Genomic DNA, 16,894 nt, shown 5'->3' on the forward strand with positions numbered 1-16,894 from the left:
TCAATCGGGATAACTGCGCAAACGTTACACTCCCCGATCGTTTGACATGCACTAATTTTTTTCACGCTAATGCAGGATTTACCGTAAGTATTCGTTCTCAGATCAGGATATTCGCTGAAACATGCGCGCGCGAAACAACCTTTTGCTTTCGCGTATTATAAAGGAACGGAAGTTAGTTTCCGATCGTTGCAGCTAAATTCGAACACGCCAACCTTCTAGCAATTTTTGGTATGTAATGCAGTCTGTAGCACATCGATCAAGACGGCGATTACGTTCTTGCGTTTTGGCTTTTTCGTGTCGACAAGCGACAGCACGAACAAGCGCTCAGACGATGAATTCTTTGAGTTGATGCCTTTCAAGTTTGCAACGTGGTTTAACGCTACCAATATTATAGGAAAATATACCGAAGCGTCAAGGAACGTTTCCCCTTTACAGCTACGTGAAAGTAAAAAGACTTTCTTGACAACGAATAGCTATTTCCTCTAATAAATATATTTATCAGCTCTTGAATATATATTTTCAAACTTAATTTAATTTCAATTAATCGTAAGATAAAGTCGATTCAAATTCAATCCACCGTAAAAGATTACATAGAGAATAATATTATAATATTCCATGATTATGTTTATTACGTAATTGAAAAAAGTTCGTACTCTCAATGAAACAAGCAACATTAATTTTTTCTTATAACGTGCTGAGATCTCCTTACATGCGAGTCGTTTAAATAATTTTTGTTATTTTATAAAAATAAATATTTTACAAGTTTATCTCTCTTTCGTTAAACAAACTTGCTTTCTTCGTTTTATTATTTTCGAGTTTCTTTGATTCATATACACACATACACACAGCTCAAAGTAAGAAGTCTGACTGGTAACTCAACTCGACGTATATCAATGCAGGACGCACTCTGCTTGCTATTTCCCCATGGAATCGCATGGAGAGTTGCAGAAAGCCAGTGAAACTGTCACGTCGCATTCACCGAAGCAGGGTATAGGTGTTCGTTGATTGAGAGTAATCTGTTTTGTTAATTGCAAGGTCCGCAGAGTCCGATACCTGCGGTTGCGTTGTGCTGCGTTCAGCATTACAAGCTCTAGCTACTGGCAGTAGTCGCTTCCACCTCCACTCGTCGATAGAACTCACCCTCTCCGCGTTCACCTATCCCGATACCGGCTCACAACATCGCCGACCACAGTGTGAGCCTGTCGTGGAGACTACGGCGAGGAGACTACGGGGGCGGTTAACCGACTAATTGCAATACTGGCGCGTCCGCTCGCAGTATTTGTGAAATTACGATCATATCCGCCGTCCTTGCGACGTCTATCAAGAGTATAATAGGCACTATACGCGCCCTGCGTCCGTACACGCGCGCTAATGGACCGTCAAAAGCGAAATTCAGCGTTTTTTCCCGACCGGTCCGCGTCATTTTTCAGAGAGCACGTCCGTTCGGTTTTTCAGCGGTACCCGACAAAAAAAAAACTGTAGCGTGACTGTTATTGTTGCAGCAACGAACGAGATCGACGCGTAAATGTAGGAAGTTGAGAAAGGAAACTGGTTCGGCTGACAAATACAACTCTTTCATTTCCCGCTATTAACAAGAGATCTATTTATGTAAAAAATTTGTAAACTCGCATTTTGCGCCATGTGCATGAGGCAATTAACGAGCCGTAAGTTTTTTCTACAACAAAGGATAGTGCGCGCGAACATATTTTTAATATAAAAAACTTGAATATAATGAAGAGCATATATAATAATAAAAAAACGTATGTAACGAATACTGCAACGCAAATTTATATTTCTATTTGATTTTTTCATCCAGTAACTTTATATTTATTTGTGCAATTTTGTTCGAATCATTTTTACCTTAAGATCGCGTTCTTTTTTCTACTTATATGTAATAATTATTGCTAACGAAAATAACGAGAATAATTACTGCTAAATTATGTGAAAAAACGTTTTATAATTTTTCTCAAACTTAGAACATGTTTCATATATAACATAACATATTTTTGCAATAGTTACGTAAAATTATCAAAATTCATAGAATTATTTTATGATTTGGAAGTTTAAAATATTTTCTTGCAATCAATAATTATTTAAATAAAATAAAATTTTTTTATCGGTAATATATAATGTGATATTCCGAGTTTTTCATCACAATACATATCGCAACAACAAAAAAAAAACAATAAAGTTCTTAAAATTCGTAAAAATTTTCAAGTCTCATTAATAGAAAAATGTCTTTGGGAAATTAAATGTACTCACCAGTCGTGTACATAGCAACACCCTTCAAGGTTACCGGCTCGAGAATGGCGGGCTCGCTTCTTCCTTTCGCATTAATTGCATAGAGAAAAAGTCGATAGCTTTTTCCTGTGGTTAGTCCCGCGACTTCGAAAGTCGGCCCGTTGGGATTTGCCGGTACGGTTTTATTTAGTAGAATCGGGCTTTCGTCCTCGTCAGCCACGACCTCGAGCTGATAACTGTATATCGGAAGACCGCCGTCGTAGCCTTCCAGACATCGGACCATCAGTCCTGTTCCCGATTTCGTACCGAGTTCTTCCATATCCAGGGGCGCCGACATCTCCGTGGCGCTACAATTGTGAAGAGCATACGGACGACCTGCGGCTATAACCTGAAACAAGCACACGTTAAATATATTTATGTGAGATAAAATATATTTGCGTTAGTAAAATATATTTGCTATTTATCCGAATAGGAACTTTTTAGTTTAGTTGTTAAATGTTACATTTTTATATTATCGCTGCATACATAATTTAACAAAGTGTTTAAAGTTTAAACATTTATACATTGCACATTCTTTTATCATAGTCTTATAAAAACCGATCGATCTATCTTACAGTGGCAGTAAACGACTTTACACACGTTGGAAGATTCTCATATGCATGTCAAATACGAACACAGTTTGTACCATCAAAGAAGGCAGCTCCTGCATTCTTTGTAGATACTCGAGATCGATCGATCAAAATGAAAATGTATGGAGCATAGTAATGCCAGGGTATACAATGTGTAAAATTTATGAAGGAAATAACTGGCAACATGACGTACGTCATGTAAATACCGGAATATTTGAAGAGTGCAGCATGAGGATGGTTAACTATCAGATCGGCACGGGGCTAAGAATCGTTACCGCGCTGATCGAGACCTCCGTGTTTCAGTCCTATCAATCAAGGACTTCTTGATATCAGATTGAAATAAATTTCGATATTACGACGAATGGATAAAATCACTTCTCGCGATCACGAATAGAATTTTTCTTTTACGACATGCTAAGCAATCTGTCAAGAAGATTATACAGTTCTCTCTTTCTCTCTCTCTCTCTCTCTCTCTGTCTCTCTTTCGCATAAAGAATACTACCCAAAGATAAAAAAATCTTCATACAAAATATTTTTATAGAACGCTCTAAAATATATTTGATGAAAAATGAAACATTACTTATTCATAAGAGAGAGAGAGATGTTATTTTATAATAAAGAAATAAATTACTTTGTCGCGTAAAAAAATGTTACAGTTTTATAAATGAAATTCGTGCAAAATGTTAGTGAAATCTATGTATGTACAATTGAAAAATTCTCTTTAGCATGGGTATAAATAGACTAATGTAATCTCTTTACTGTAATAAATTTCGAAATTTGTTCTACGCAACAATATGATGTATTCTGTCTCCGATTAGTTGTAACGTGTTCCATAAATTTCATGAAAATAAAATAAACATAAGATTTTTTTTCCGAATTTTAATAACTTGCCAAAATGTGATAATGATTTCACTGATAAATTGATAATGATTTTTTAATATAATGAATTATATATTTCTCTCTCCTTGCAATTGAGTCTCATAAATTTTAAACGTCTGTTGAAATTTATTTTAAATTAATTTAAAAATATGACTCAAATTTGAATTTAATTCAAGAATATAACTTGATTCTATATTTACCTCGTGAAATATATTTTGCAAAAAAATCTTTCATTTTTAACGTTAATTACGTAAAAATTATTAATGCATTGAAAGTTTCATTGGATCAATTTGAAATTGGTGACAAAAAATATACATAATATAGTGATGTAGAAAAATTTATCTCGTATATTTCAATAAAGGCATCTATCACGTCGCATGAATTCGGCATTCGGTAACACGTGCGCGTTAAAAAGCTGAGAGTACAAAATTCTGAATGACACGTCGGAAATGGCGTACGTAAAGAAGCGAAAAGGCACAGGTGGAAAAGTACTTGCCTGAAAGAGGCAGGGTGTTCGTTGCTTGCCAACCTGATTGCTCGCCCAGCATGCCACCGTACCGTAATCCATTTCCGTGGCTGGTGTGTAGTTGAGTCTGGACCCGTGAAACTGTTGGTACTCTTTCAGGTTGTCCGCGACGGATGGTGTGCCGGGCGCCGATACATGAGAATAACGCGAGTGCGGTACCTCGACAAGTTCGCCGGAATTATTGAATGTCCAATGGAAAGTCACCGGCGCCGGATGGCTCTCTACGGAGCAGACTAACGACACGGTTTCCTGTTTTAAAGCGCCTACTACCACCTCGCTCTTGCCCTCCTTGCACACCGGCGCATCTGCAAACAAAGTCGTACTTTGCCAATAGTGGCCTCTCTACGATAGAGTAGCGCAAAGTTTGAAGTATATAGGAATGATTTATGGCCCGCTTGTCAAGATTAATGTATAACAAAGTATATGCAGTCGCTACGTTCTTCTGCCCCGAGAAATTTCATTGTCCGATGATAAGCATAAAAAGCGATTCTGATTAATTTATGTTTCCCCAGCGTTGCACACAACCATACGTACAACCGTAAATCAATCAACATTCTGTTCTTGTCGTGAAATAATACTAGCGGCGATTTAAATGGATATTCGACGTTCCGGTATACATTGTACCGGTATTTGATGCTCGCGCGCGCCGTCGATATCCCAGCGAGATCCGCGGGTGTCAAACGGAAGAAGAAGCAGCTCGGCAACGTTCAGCTCGCTGCAACGGTCGATCGATAGTCTAATAGGAAATTCCCTTGACATCGGTATTTGCGATAGGCTATGACATGCGGAAGTCCCACACGGCTGGAGTGATGATTTACGACCGAAGGCTGGGAATCACGGATAGAGAGACTGTCTGGTTGCAATTTGATACAGTCTACGCGGTACTAAATTAATTGCGAAGATGAGAAGTTGGGGAGATGCTGTAGCAGAGTTACGCTATATCACTCGGATGGGTACGTCTGTTTACTCTGAAGGAAGATATCTTATATATACACTTTGGAATAACGATCGGTTTCTGTAAAGTTCATTGTTTCTATGAGAAATCAGGTTGATCTCTTCTACTTGTGTTTATTGCGACATATTCTAAAGCAAAAATAGTTTCGCGAAATGTCACAACATGTTTTCTTAAACCTTTTCTCTCTCGGTATATTTTGTGATTCTTTTATAAATCATTTGAAATATGGTCGGGTCGTTTATTTTCTTTAAACATCCTCTTTTTTACACCCATCCTGTTTCATTTACCCTTTATTCGTAAAATAAAATTTGTATGAAAATTCGCTATTTCATTAACCTGAATGATTTAGGAAAATGTGACGAGGAATAATATTGTATTTTTACGCTGGTATATGTTTCCAAGAAAAGTACAACTTGAATAATTTCGCAATTTCTCCAGGATAAGCAGACAAATTTGTCGAGTCACACAAAGTCTGTCTTGCCCGTAAAACATTCAACGACTACCCTTTCTTCTTTTCTCCATTCTAACAAAAACAAATTAGATGTTTCATAATAAATGTTCGAAACCCTAGAAAGTCGAATCGCGTGTATTCGTTAACTATTCAGTAAGCAACAATCAATGTTCCGTTCTCTGTTCTATTTATCAATTCTACCAATTGAAGTACTTTAAAAATAAACTAAAAAAAATACATCAATACATATAAAACTGATAAAGAAATTACTTTTTATAATAATAGAATTTTATATGTGCGATATAATTGTCTATTGTAAAGTAGAGTGTGTGTAAATTTAAATTTACTTGATTCATTAGAGATTTAGAATAATTAAGATTTAAATATACTCTAACTCTAACCCGTACGTATAACAATAGATATTAGCAAACTTCTAAATTTGTAAATCAAATGTGTGTTGACCAAAAAGCTTCCCGTACTTACACGATTTGCATTGCAAACAGTTTGTTGTTTAGAACGGAATCCACAGATCTTACTATCTTATACAAAATAAGCTCTTATATAAAATAAAAGTTGCAGAAAATTTATCTTTCTTAAATTTTGTCTTTTTTAAATTATATTAAATTATGCGTTTTAAAATTTACCAAAATTATTAGATATAATAATTTTTCTCAAGATGTGTCTATATATTAAAATATTATTGACAAAAGTATTTTATTACATCTTACAATCAAGTCATAAATTTATCGCGCAATCGACATGCGATGCAGATCAAATTAAACGAAAATGATATAAAAATATCTGGAATAAGTGAGGGAGACTCTTTCGCATCTCATGACACGACTTGGCAATTTTATAATACTATACTCTACGTGACGTACATATATTTGTTTAAAGTCCCGCACGGATATGAGATCGACGTCATCGGCTCAGAACGTGACTGATTTAAAATATCGAAACGGATTTCGCGCAGTCTCTTTGAGTTACGTACGCCCTGCCGTACGTCTACTCCGGCCTAGCTTAGCACATTGCCAGTCTGCGTTCACCCACACATGAATATTCAGCTACGCTTTACATACACTGAATATGCATCGCAGTCCTTCCTTCCCTCTTAGGTCATTTACAAGATGCAGATACGCCATGGCACCAGGGGCACCGACCATTCTAATAGAATAACCCGCGTTCCGTGTTTCACAGAAAACTATACACCCTATCTCCCGTGCTTGCCCCTTTATCCTTCGTCGTTTTCCCGTCCCATCCCCCGGCTTAATCGTCGAGTTCGTTTCTCGTGCGTTCGACAAACGCCTCGCTGTGCTTGCCTCTGTTCACATTGCGGAGTTGCTTACCATCGATTAAGTAATTATCGAGGGATCGTAGCTGTGAGAGGGAAATTGGGGAATCGATGCCCCCGTTATGAGAGACATACGCTCTAATGCTATTAGAGGGATATTGTTTACCTGGGTCAATTTTCGAGCGTGATAATTCGTCTATTAATTATACAAGTATTACAACTGCTTGCGACTTACACATTATCTGAAGAGATACTGGATTACTGGCGGTCTTTCCTTCGCTGTTCGCCGCAAGACAGGTGTAATCGCCGGCGGAGTAACGTGTCAATCCTTGGAGGACCAAAGAGTGATCGCTGAGGACTACACCCGCCGTTGAATTATTCTTTAATTCTTTACCCTGTAAACATGTACAATTTTGTGATAGAGTATAATATGGTAGGTACGAGTGTAATAATAGTACCTTAATTGCAATTATAATGTAATTTCAAAAAATGCTCGCGCATTAATGGAAACTGTGCAGTGAAAAACTACGCGAAATAATATATGCGCGAATTATTTAATGGAGAAGTAATTAAATTTGCATAAACCGACAGAAGAGCAGAACGGTACGGGTGTACAATAAAACGGCAAATATACCATGAAAATGTTTCTTTGGGTGTCATGATAGACACGCGAGAGTGTGTTACTTACGTCCTTGAACCAGGCAAGCTTGTACACCTTTGGATTCGCCCGTACTATACACTCAAAGTACACGTCGTCTCCTTCTTTGATGTCATCTGGATTTAACGTTTCGCCCATCCTTAGGTTGACCACAGGCTGGTATTGTACGTCGAGTCGCCATTTATCCTCCAGAGCGCTGTCAGGTATAGCAGGATTTTCCGCGCGGCAAGTCAAGTATTTACCATCGTCCTCTATAGTTGGCACGAAGCTGAGGATACTCAAACTTTGATTGTTCTCGAGCGAATACTGTAATTAAATAAAAATGCATATATTTATATGATTTTGGAATCGATTATTTTGATTTAATACAAAATCGAATATATTGACTTATTAATTTATCCGAATAAATCGAATTTAAATTTACCGATTTAAGAATCAACTTCTTTCTGTACGTAATGATTTTTGATAACGCATATATTTTATATACCGATTAAAAATCTAAAGTTTGTGCGCAATCAACGTAATCGCACGCGACCTGTTAAATCGCGTAAACTAATTAGCACATTAACATACTCTGCCATCTTTGCACGATTTGTAAATAACATACGTAATTTGAATATTTCTCATTTCCGGTGTTAAAAGTGCCGTTTCATTTTTCACCGGGCGTCACGCGCGTTTGCTGCTAATATTAATTTAACATCGTTGAAAGCTGTTAGACCGAAGTGATGCCGAAATAAAAGAGCGCCGGGATTAACGGTTTTTCAAGATTTATGATGCTTAGAGCAACGACGGGAAATGGAGGATGAAGGGACCAGGACACGCGGGTCACATCGTTGACGCTTTCCTCTCTCCATCACGGCCTGTGTCCCTCCCGCTTTCACGATGTCATTTTAATGATAGCACCACCGGGCATATATATCGGAAAAGCCACGTATCCGCATCAGTATCGCGAATACGATGAATGGAAGTAATGGTTCGTCAGGATGAATGTGGCTTTTGCTGCCTCTCTCTCTCTCTCTCTCTCTCTCTCTCTCTCTCTCTCTCTCTCTCTCTCTCTCTCTCTCTCTTTCTCTTACTCGCTCTTTTTCTCTTTTTCTTTTTCGCTTTTTCTTTTTCGCTTTTTCTGTCTCTCTTGCATTTTTTTTTGTAAGCTTCGCTGCGTTGCACTTTCAGTGCACCTCGGTGTGCTACGCGATCGAATTTCCTGATAAAACCCTCTGGACAGTCCAACACACGGGCATCGATATATGGTGCAGAGGTAGATCGTACGTAGAGTGACGTTACGGTCACACTGTTCGCATACGTCGGTCGAATATTACTAGCACGGTATATATTTTAGTTCTACTTTCTAAGAAAATTCTCGCATACGTGACGAAATAAGATTTACTTAATCGATTTTGCGCGAATAAAATCTCCCTATGTACGAATGATATAATATCTTGATTATTTTTCGACGCTTCTGCAAAAAAATTGCGATTCTGAAGTATAAACATATACAGCGAAAAACAAAAAAATCTGCAAAAAACGGATGCAAATATTGATCTCTCAGTATCACAACTTATTCATAAAATCGAAAGGTAAAAAATGAATTTTTCTATTAACATCCACGCGTCGTTCATTTTTCAGAATTTATTTAGGATTTTCAATTGGGAATGTATTGAAAAAAAATTTCTCGTTAAACAAATGTATTTATCCATGTAACAGCAGGCAAAAATTCATAATACAACTTTTTATGAAATATTTCGATGTCATCATGTATACGGTAATGGCTGTCATAAGTACTTCAAACATTTTTGCCTGCGGATAAAATAATGGCATAGTAAAAATATGTGGAATAAGCATAAAACGGTAATGTCGCTCTGTCATCGTAAAATCCTGATATGCGAAAATGTTGAACACTTTCATCAGCGAAGCTTATTTAATGTGTTTTTACATACAGTGAAATTAACGTTTTATACTGCGTGTGTGTAATATGTATGTACAATGACAATGGTTAAAATTTTAAACTATTTTAATAGATGTATTCTGAACTCTTCTGCTTTACATAAAATAAAACGCGACATTATATATATATATATATGAATAATTTAGATTATTATATTATTAACAATCCCGTGCGTACAACATAAAATCATATTTTCTTCGGAATATATCTTATATTACGCTACACAGTTAAATAATAACAGTATAAATGGCTAAATTATCAACTATCTTTTCATTATTGAGAATCAATCGCAACTCTAATATCGATCTACATGTTGTTCTAATATTTATACATAATTATTAAACACCGTAACATCATGAAAACGTGGAATGCATTACAAATATTGTATCATTCAATGATACCAATGAGTGTTTTATTTAACATTTAAATTGTTAACTCTGATAACTGACTCGCGATATGTTATATATTAATTGAAAAGGGATAACAAGAACCATGTATTTCAATGAATTTACGATTGATACAATACGATTGAAGCATAATTTATTGAAATGTCACAATACAATCGATATATGATAAATTTTTATGTGAAAAAACAAAACTCGTGGAATATTTATATAGAACACACCAAGTAATTAACGACTAAGTTGCCTCTTGAAGTAAGATGGAGACAGTTATACCTGGTGAGACATTTTAAAAATTTAACGTTCCCAAGCATTACTGAAACATTTCGTGGTACAAGCGATGGACGGACTTTTACGTGCCGCGTGTATCAAAAATGGGAAAAGAAAGTTAAACCTTGAAAAAGTTTATCAAGTAAAGATCCACTGGATCGCGAACTTTCATACTCTTTCTCTGTCGTTGCGAAAGAAGGTGTCGGGGATTGAGGATGAAGCAACGTACGAAGGGAAAAGGAAAACGTACGAAAAGTCGTCCGCAAGAAAAACGAAATAACTGCATCGTCCTAACTTCCGCACGAATCGTCGTAAACTGCGGCAAGTTGCGGGACGTCGATTTTAAGAATTTTCCTTCAAATTGTGTAGCGCATTTCAGCGACGCTAACCGTTTTCAGGTTTCCTTCCATACGATACGAGAATACTCACATCCGACCGACGCGACGTCTCGATAAAAACACTCGGCGTCATTTTTTCAAACTTGAATACTCAACGAGTCGTGCGTCAACCTATATTCTTTTGCATACAGTATTTTTATCGTTTTTCCAGTCAAAGATAACATTCTTCATTCGTTCATAAAATATATACGTATTTTAATTTTCAGCATAACATCAGTCTATTTTACATATTATTACAATGTTGATTCGATTAAATATATAGTTTGCGGCAGAAATTAATACATTGAAAAAAATAATTTTGTAATACAGTAAGAGAGAGAAAAAGAGAGTGTTATAAATAAAGTGTTATAGAATAAGGAGAAAAAAAATTATATCGAAAAATATCAAATTCACTCATCTTGATTTTAGTTGCATGATTTTATAACAGTATTATAAATTTACTTTGCTCGCCAAAAAATTACAAACCAAGTGCTGACATTTGACATTTTCAAACTGAATTTGAACTTTTAAAAAACTTTTTTTTCCTTTTGCATTTAAGAAGTGTAGCGCGCGTTTTTTTTTAAGTGATGACCTATATTTTAGTTTTTCATAGCAATTTTATCACATACGAGAGATATATGCAATATATATTAGACTTACGGATTGAGCCATCTTCCTGTTGATAGACCTGTTTGCTTTCCACCATGTGATTACTGCTTCTGGCCGTGAACCGCTCGTACGACACTCCACATCATAATTTTTGTCGGCTGAAACTCGCGTTTCCTTCGTCAAGATTTGAACTACCAACGGTTTTACTGTAACAGTAAAATGTAATAATTTTCACATATAGAATATATACAATTTTTTTAGTCTCTTTTTAAATTTAAGAAAAACGAGATTTTACAATATTGAACATGCAGAAAAGTCTGTCTTGACGAAAGAATAATTTACATTTATTGTCTATAGTGATGCGTTTTGCTTTTATGAAAAGAAAAAAATAAATATAAATATTCTTATATTGTTTATTTATATATAATATGAGAGATATATTTTTTATAATCTCCATGTTTTTCCTTTCTCTATTGTGTTATTCAAAAAGATGCCCACTGCAAACATAAATAAAGTTATATCGCTCAGCACAGTGTATATAGCCAAGTTTCCGCGATGCCGGACATTAATTTAATCAACTTTATGCGCGAATCGCTACTACTTCAAAGTTCCCTAGCGAATGAAATCGTGAAACAGCTTTCTATTACTACAAAAGCATTCGTGCTCAGTTTTGTGCCGGGAAAAATCCAGGAATGAGATTAAACGGTCGGAATAACGGCGATATCGGAGTGTTAATTCTATAGGAAGCTACGGAGAAACGTATTCGTATAAAATCATTCCGAAATTTCGTTACCCGGTAAACTGAATGAACGACTACATTCGCTTCGCGAACTACAAAAGGAATTAAAGAGGATCGTCGTGGAGTTGCTCATTCGTCAGTCGCGATTAAAATCCTGTTCTTCGCGCGATACAATGATAAATTTTAATTGTTTAATTCTCAAAGCCGTAAGAGAGAGAGAGAGAATCGTATCTTGTGTCGTTTACATTCGTTGTACGAGATTCTCGAAAAGACGAACGTACTGTTTGAAATAGCACAAGTTGCTCTTATCGTTCATCCTCCATCCTTTACGCTACTGACATATTGTACGTTTATAAAATACTCTGTTCTTGTTACATAAAATTCGATCATATAACTCGTCCACAGTTATTTTTTCGTAATTAATACCTCAATCACTAACTCTTTTTGTACTTCCTAGTTGTTATTTTAATATCCGTTTTCGCTGGAACATCTACGATCTGTTGTATTCGAAATAGTTTCAACGATCTTGATACTAAAACGATATGAAATAATACGTTTTCTGATAGAATTAAAGTCTCAATACTAAAATGCAATTGTATTTTCTCTTTCTCTCTCTCCCTAGATGACCAATATCTGTTTCCGATATCAATTTTATTCTCTTTCCAACCTATATTTCATGCAACGGTGATTTAGAAATTTCATTCAATGTTTTTACATTTAAATGCTACGACTGTATTGATCTAAGAAACACGCGAGTTTGAATAAAAAAAATAATACATTATGTTGGAAATGAATATATTTCAAGTAATGTCTCGACCATTGCTGAAATGATAATTATCATCGAGTCTTAAATGTCATTACTTTTCGTGTAGATTCACCCCTGACCCTAATGTCCAATGATAACGAATAATATATAAATATATTATGTCTGACATATTAATATGAAAAACCTACTTCATGTAAGTTTACAGAAATGATAATGTATTTTGGCCACACGTGATTATTTGATACGTATTATTTGATATCCGTATTGATCGCAAATGATAAAGCTATCTGTAATATTACGTTGGTGCCGCGCGGTCGTTCTCGTAAATTCCAACGCACGCTTATGCGCCGCCACGGCCAGCCACTCATACAACCCCTAATTGCCATTAGTTGGTAGCCACTTCTCTGAAATTGGTTCCTCCGTTTCGCCCTGTGCCCTCTTCCTGACATTCGCACTCGCTCACATACACATATTACATGCACATACGTAATATCTACGAAACGGATTCGATGGTCCTTGCGTTGCTCTGACCATATATTTGCACTTGTAGGAAGAAGTTTCATTCATTCGAATAATTAACTTTCGCATTTACTAATCCGATGGTCAAGGATTTATATTTGAATTCGGTTTAATAGCGCAAACCAGAACGCCTTGAAAATTATTTTGCTGTGCAGACGCAATGAAGAATTAGTATTATCCGTTTTAAAGGTATACGTTTCTCGTATATTGGCGACACTTTGTTCAAAAATTAGCATTTAATTAAAGCATATCGATAACGCGATCACATTCGAAGATAGTTTAGTTTCGCTCAAGGGATCGGTTTGACATACATATGAATATCCGATAGTGCTTGTTATATCGATGGACGCATCACATCCTACGTTTTTCGATAAATGAGCCGAAAAGATTATATATATATATATATATATATATATATATATATATATATATATATATATTTAATAAGAGAGCAAGATCATAAAATTCCGATATATTATTGGCTTGAAGGAATCAGAAATCATTGATTCTCACAATCAGTAGGATATTAGTAGAATCAAATCTTAGACACTGCGGTTCTATCGTGATTTGTAATTCAGCAATTGTCGACAGCTTTGATAAATTGCACTCTAATTTAACAGTGTTAGATGTCATGTTCACACGCTTGCTTCCAGTGTTTTCATGAGATAGCTTGTTAGCTTAATTCTCGATTATCTACGTTTGAAATGAGATAAATACGATAATAAGAAAAGAGAAAAAAATATATTGAATTATACATTCGACGTACTCTCATTTTTTAAAATCCCGATAAAAATACAGCACTGACAATAAGTTTGAAATTCAGCAGTTCGATCGACCTCATATATCGTCAATATAATGGAGAATGCGAAGAAAGTTGTCCCTTTTTCATATTTCTATATACGTAGAATCCAACTCTCGTTTTATCATCAACCGTAATGCGTATCCATCAAGCTTTACTCGTGTATTATCGACGCGCTGCTGCGTACAACCATCGGCGAACAACCATCTCGTGAATTAACGTTCGCTCGCAGGTCGAGCCTTAATGGTTTCACGCGTGTTTACCGTAGCGTTATCGCTTGTTCGAATAATTCCCTGGTTGAACGAGTCGACGCCCCCCGGCTCAGCCGGTGCACTTATCAAACCCGGCGCTCTTCGCACCTTCCCATTTATTTCCAGGCGGCCACCCGAACGGGAGCTACCTGCTCCAAAAAGCGCGCCGCGACTCTCGACCGAAATCAATGCCTCGTAGAAGCCGTCGACGAAAAGCACATGGCTCTCAGCGAAGAGAAATTTCTCGATCTTATCGAGGAAACCGAGTCGAGATAAAGACCCTCCTCTTCCCTCCCTTCCCCGATGAATGACGATGATGTTCAGCGCGCCATAGGAACACCGTACGGAGAAGGGGAAGAGGGGAGAGGGGGAAGGAAAAGGGAGGAAGAGTGAGACACGAGATTATTAATTATTATCCAGTGAACGGTCCCGGCGCGCATGACCGGGTACGAATGAACGTCGCGCGTGAAGATGCGTGCTTGATGTGCGTGGATGCATGCGTGCCGGTATGTGCGCACGACCGGATGCAAATTAGCGCAATTGACAAGTCTAGCGAGCCGTTGGTTACAAACATTGATGTCGACTTTAATTCTCGGGTGTCATAAATCTGGGCACCACGCGAATACGCTTCGCCATTTATGTGTTTCGCTCTTGCAAAAAATTTATGAACAAAGCGCACAATTTGCATGCTACGATGCAGACATAGCAGGTCACTCGAAAAGCTCCCCGTCACGCATTTCGTGCTCGCTTACGTTAATATTTTTCACATTCTTACCGATCAAGTGTTGCTATAGCGCGATATTGTAAAATGTCAAGAAATTACAATTACTTATTGTTAGTCTTTAATTGACTTTATATTATTATACACGTTTTCTCTCGTTCTCTTTATCTAAAAAATTATTTCTTTTTAATTTTAAAAGATTATTGTAAATTTTTACAAAACGCATTTGTTTCTAATCTTTAGAATTAGACGGAATTGCCCAATTGATATAGAGACGCGAAGAGTTAAATCATGGTGAATGATATAATTCATTGTTCAAAGCTATTTAATTTTCCACTAAAATTTCAACGTGATTTATGCGGTAGCAATTAAGAATGAATTGATACGCATTCGAGCACGCGGGAACGTGGGCATGCATGCTTATTATTATTTGGTCTATCGAACGAATTCGACGCGCATCGCAATGTATGAATTAATAGGCATCACCCGCGGGAACGGGTGTACGAAATTATTCGCATACGAGAGTATGCTCGTGCTACTCTACTGTACTATCCAGTTATATATTGCTGGTATAGGATCACATAGTTGTTTGCAAACTATCATCTCGCATAGTTATGACAGGCTTTAATATATTCAATTCCTTTGAATAGAAGCAATCAAAGTCATTTTATAAAAGTCATTTATGTAAAAGTAGAAGGAACAACAATTTATATACATCGTATACGATTGATTTTTTATGTGTCAGTTGGTAAAATTCACACAAGAATAGGCAAAAACTTTTAACTATTGCAGTTTTGATAGCACAATATTACGTTTAGATAAACAAAGACTTGTAATCTTTAATGCAACGCAAAAAAAGGCAGTATAGATTAAAGATGAATTTCTAATAAAATTAACATGTGCGATCAATGTTTCTATTTGATATCATTTTTAATATCACTATTAAAACTACGCCATTAAACAGAGCTGACGTGCATCGTAACATTTATATCGCCGCGGATCGCGACGCGTCTCCCTCAACGGTGGTTCTGTGCATGCACGCACGTCTGTAACGTGCGATCGGCGAGATCAATCGGCCACGAATTAACGCCTCTTGCAGCTACGTCAAGTACTAATGCTTTCACGCGTGTTTACATTAACGTTATCGCCTCCCGCAGGTTCGAACATTTTCTTCCCACCCTTCCCGTTTCCCGCCATCTGAAACGACGTTAGTGGGTCGTTACAAGTCGAACCCCCTCACCAGTCGCCACTTATGCGATATCTTGGCGCGTCGAGTACCTTCTTACCCTCCCTCCGCGTGTGGGGGCGATTAACGCGCCCGCAGACGCGCGCACGCACGCACACGCGTGCACAGAGAGCCGCGGACGTTCTCGTCACATCTATCGACCCCGGTTCCCGGCAACAACACAACACTCGACATGGACGCGCTGTCGCACGCCAAGTACTGACGAGGAAACACGAAATCGAAGCTGCGCGGGCCGAAAGAGGCACGCGATTCACTGATCCGTCTTACGAGAGGCGTTACCGTTATCTCTATCGGTTAATCTCGGCCGGACGACTAATAGGTTCAGCACGTGAATACTTTGGCCCACGTGACTAGGACCCACGTGAAAAGGCCTTCGGTGCATATCGTCTTGTGACCGTTGAAGCGATTTCCTTGATGGGCAGGTATAGGTAGCTGTAAGAACTGTCTAAAACATTGATCGCGGAGCAAATAGTACACATCGAATTTTCCTGTTAACGACGTCAGATTCTGTCGACAGATACGTTACTTGAATATTCTTGAAGGTGATAAGTCAACGGGCGAGAGATTTTTAACGTGATAAACGAAATTTTTCTGTTGTCTCGAAAACTGAATTATAATCTG

At 37.2% G+C, this 16,894-nt stretch overlaps 1 protein-coding gene and 1 long non-coding RNA gene across 8 annotated transcripts in view; one reads left to right on the top strand and one right to left on the bottom strand.

Annotated features, from left to right (window-relative positions):
* Window positions 1–16,894, top strand: part of LOC140665399 (uncharacterized) — a 397,969-nt gene that overhangs the window by 117,730 nt on the left and 263,345 nt on the right. The window lies entirely within an intron of this gene.
* Window positions 1–16,894, bottom strand: part of LOC140665391 (neural cell adhesion molecule 1) — a 100,697-nt gene that overhangs the window by 13,369 nt on the left and 70,434 nt on the right. Inside the window, exons 5-9 of the mRNA XM_072891478.1 lie at window positions 11,284–11,438; window positions 7,661–7,936; window positions 7,208–7,367; window positions 4,246–4,580; window positions 2,263–2,629 (exon numbers count right to left, since the gene is read on the bottom strand). Of these exons, the coding sequence (XP_072747579.1) occupies window positions 2,263–2,629; window positions 4,246–4,580; window positions 7,208–7,367; window positions 7,661–7,936; window positions 11,284–11,438 (1,293 nt within the window). The remainder of the gene's footprint in view (window positions 1–2,262; window positions 2,630–4,245; window positions 4,581–7,207; window positions 7,368–7,660; window positions 7,937–11,283; window positions 11,439–16,894) is intronic.

The sequence above is a fragment of the Anoplolepis gracilipes genome, chromosome 4, assembly GCF_047496725.1.
Source record: "Anoplolepis gracilipes chromosome 4, ASM4749672v1, whole genome shotgun sequence".
In the NCBI taxonomy this organism is placed as follows: Eukaryota; Metazoa; Arthropoda; class Insecta; order Hymenoptera; family Formicidae; genus Anoplolepis; species Anoplolepis gracilipes.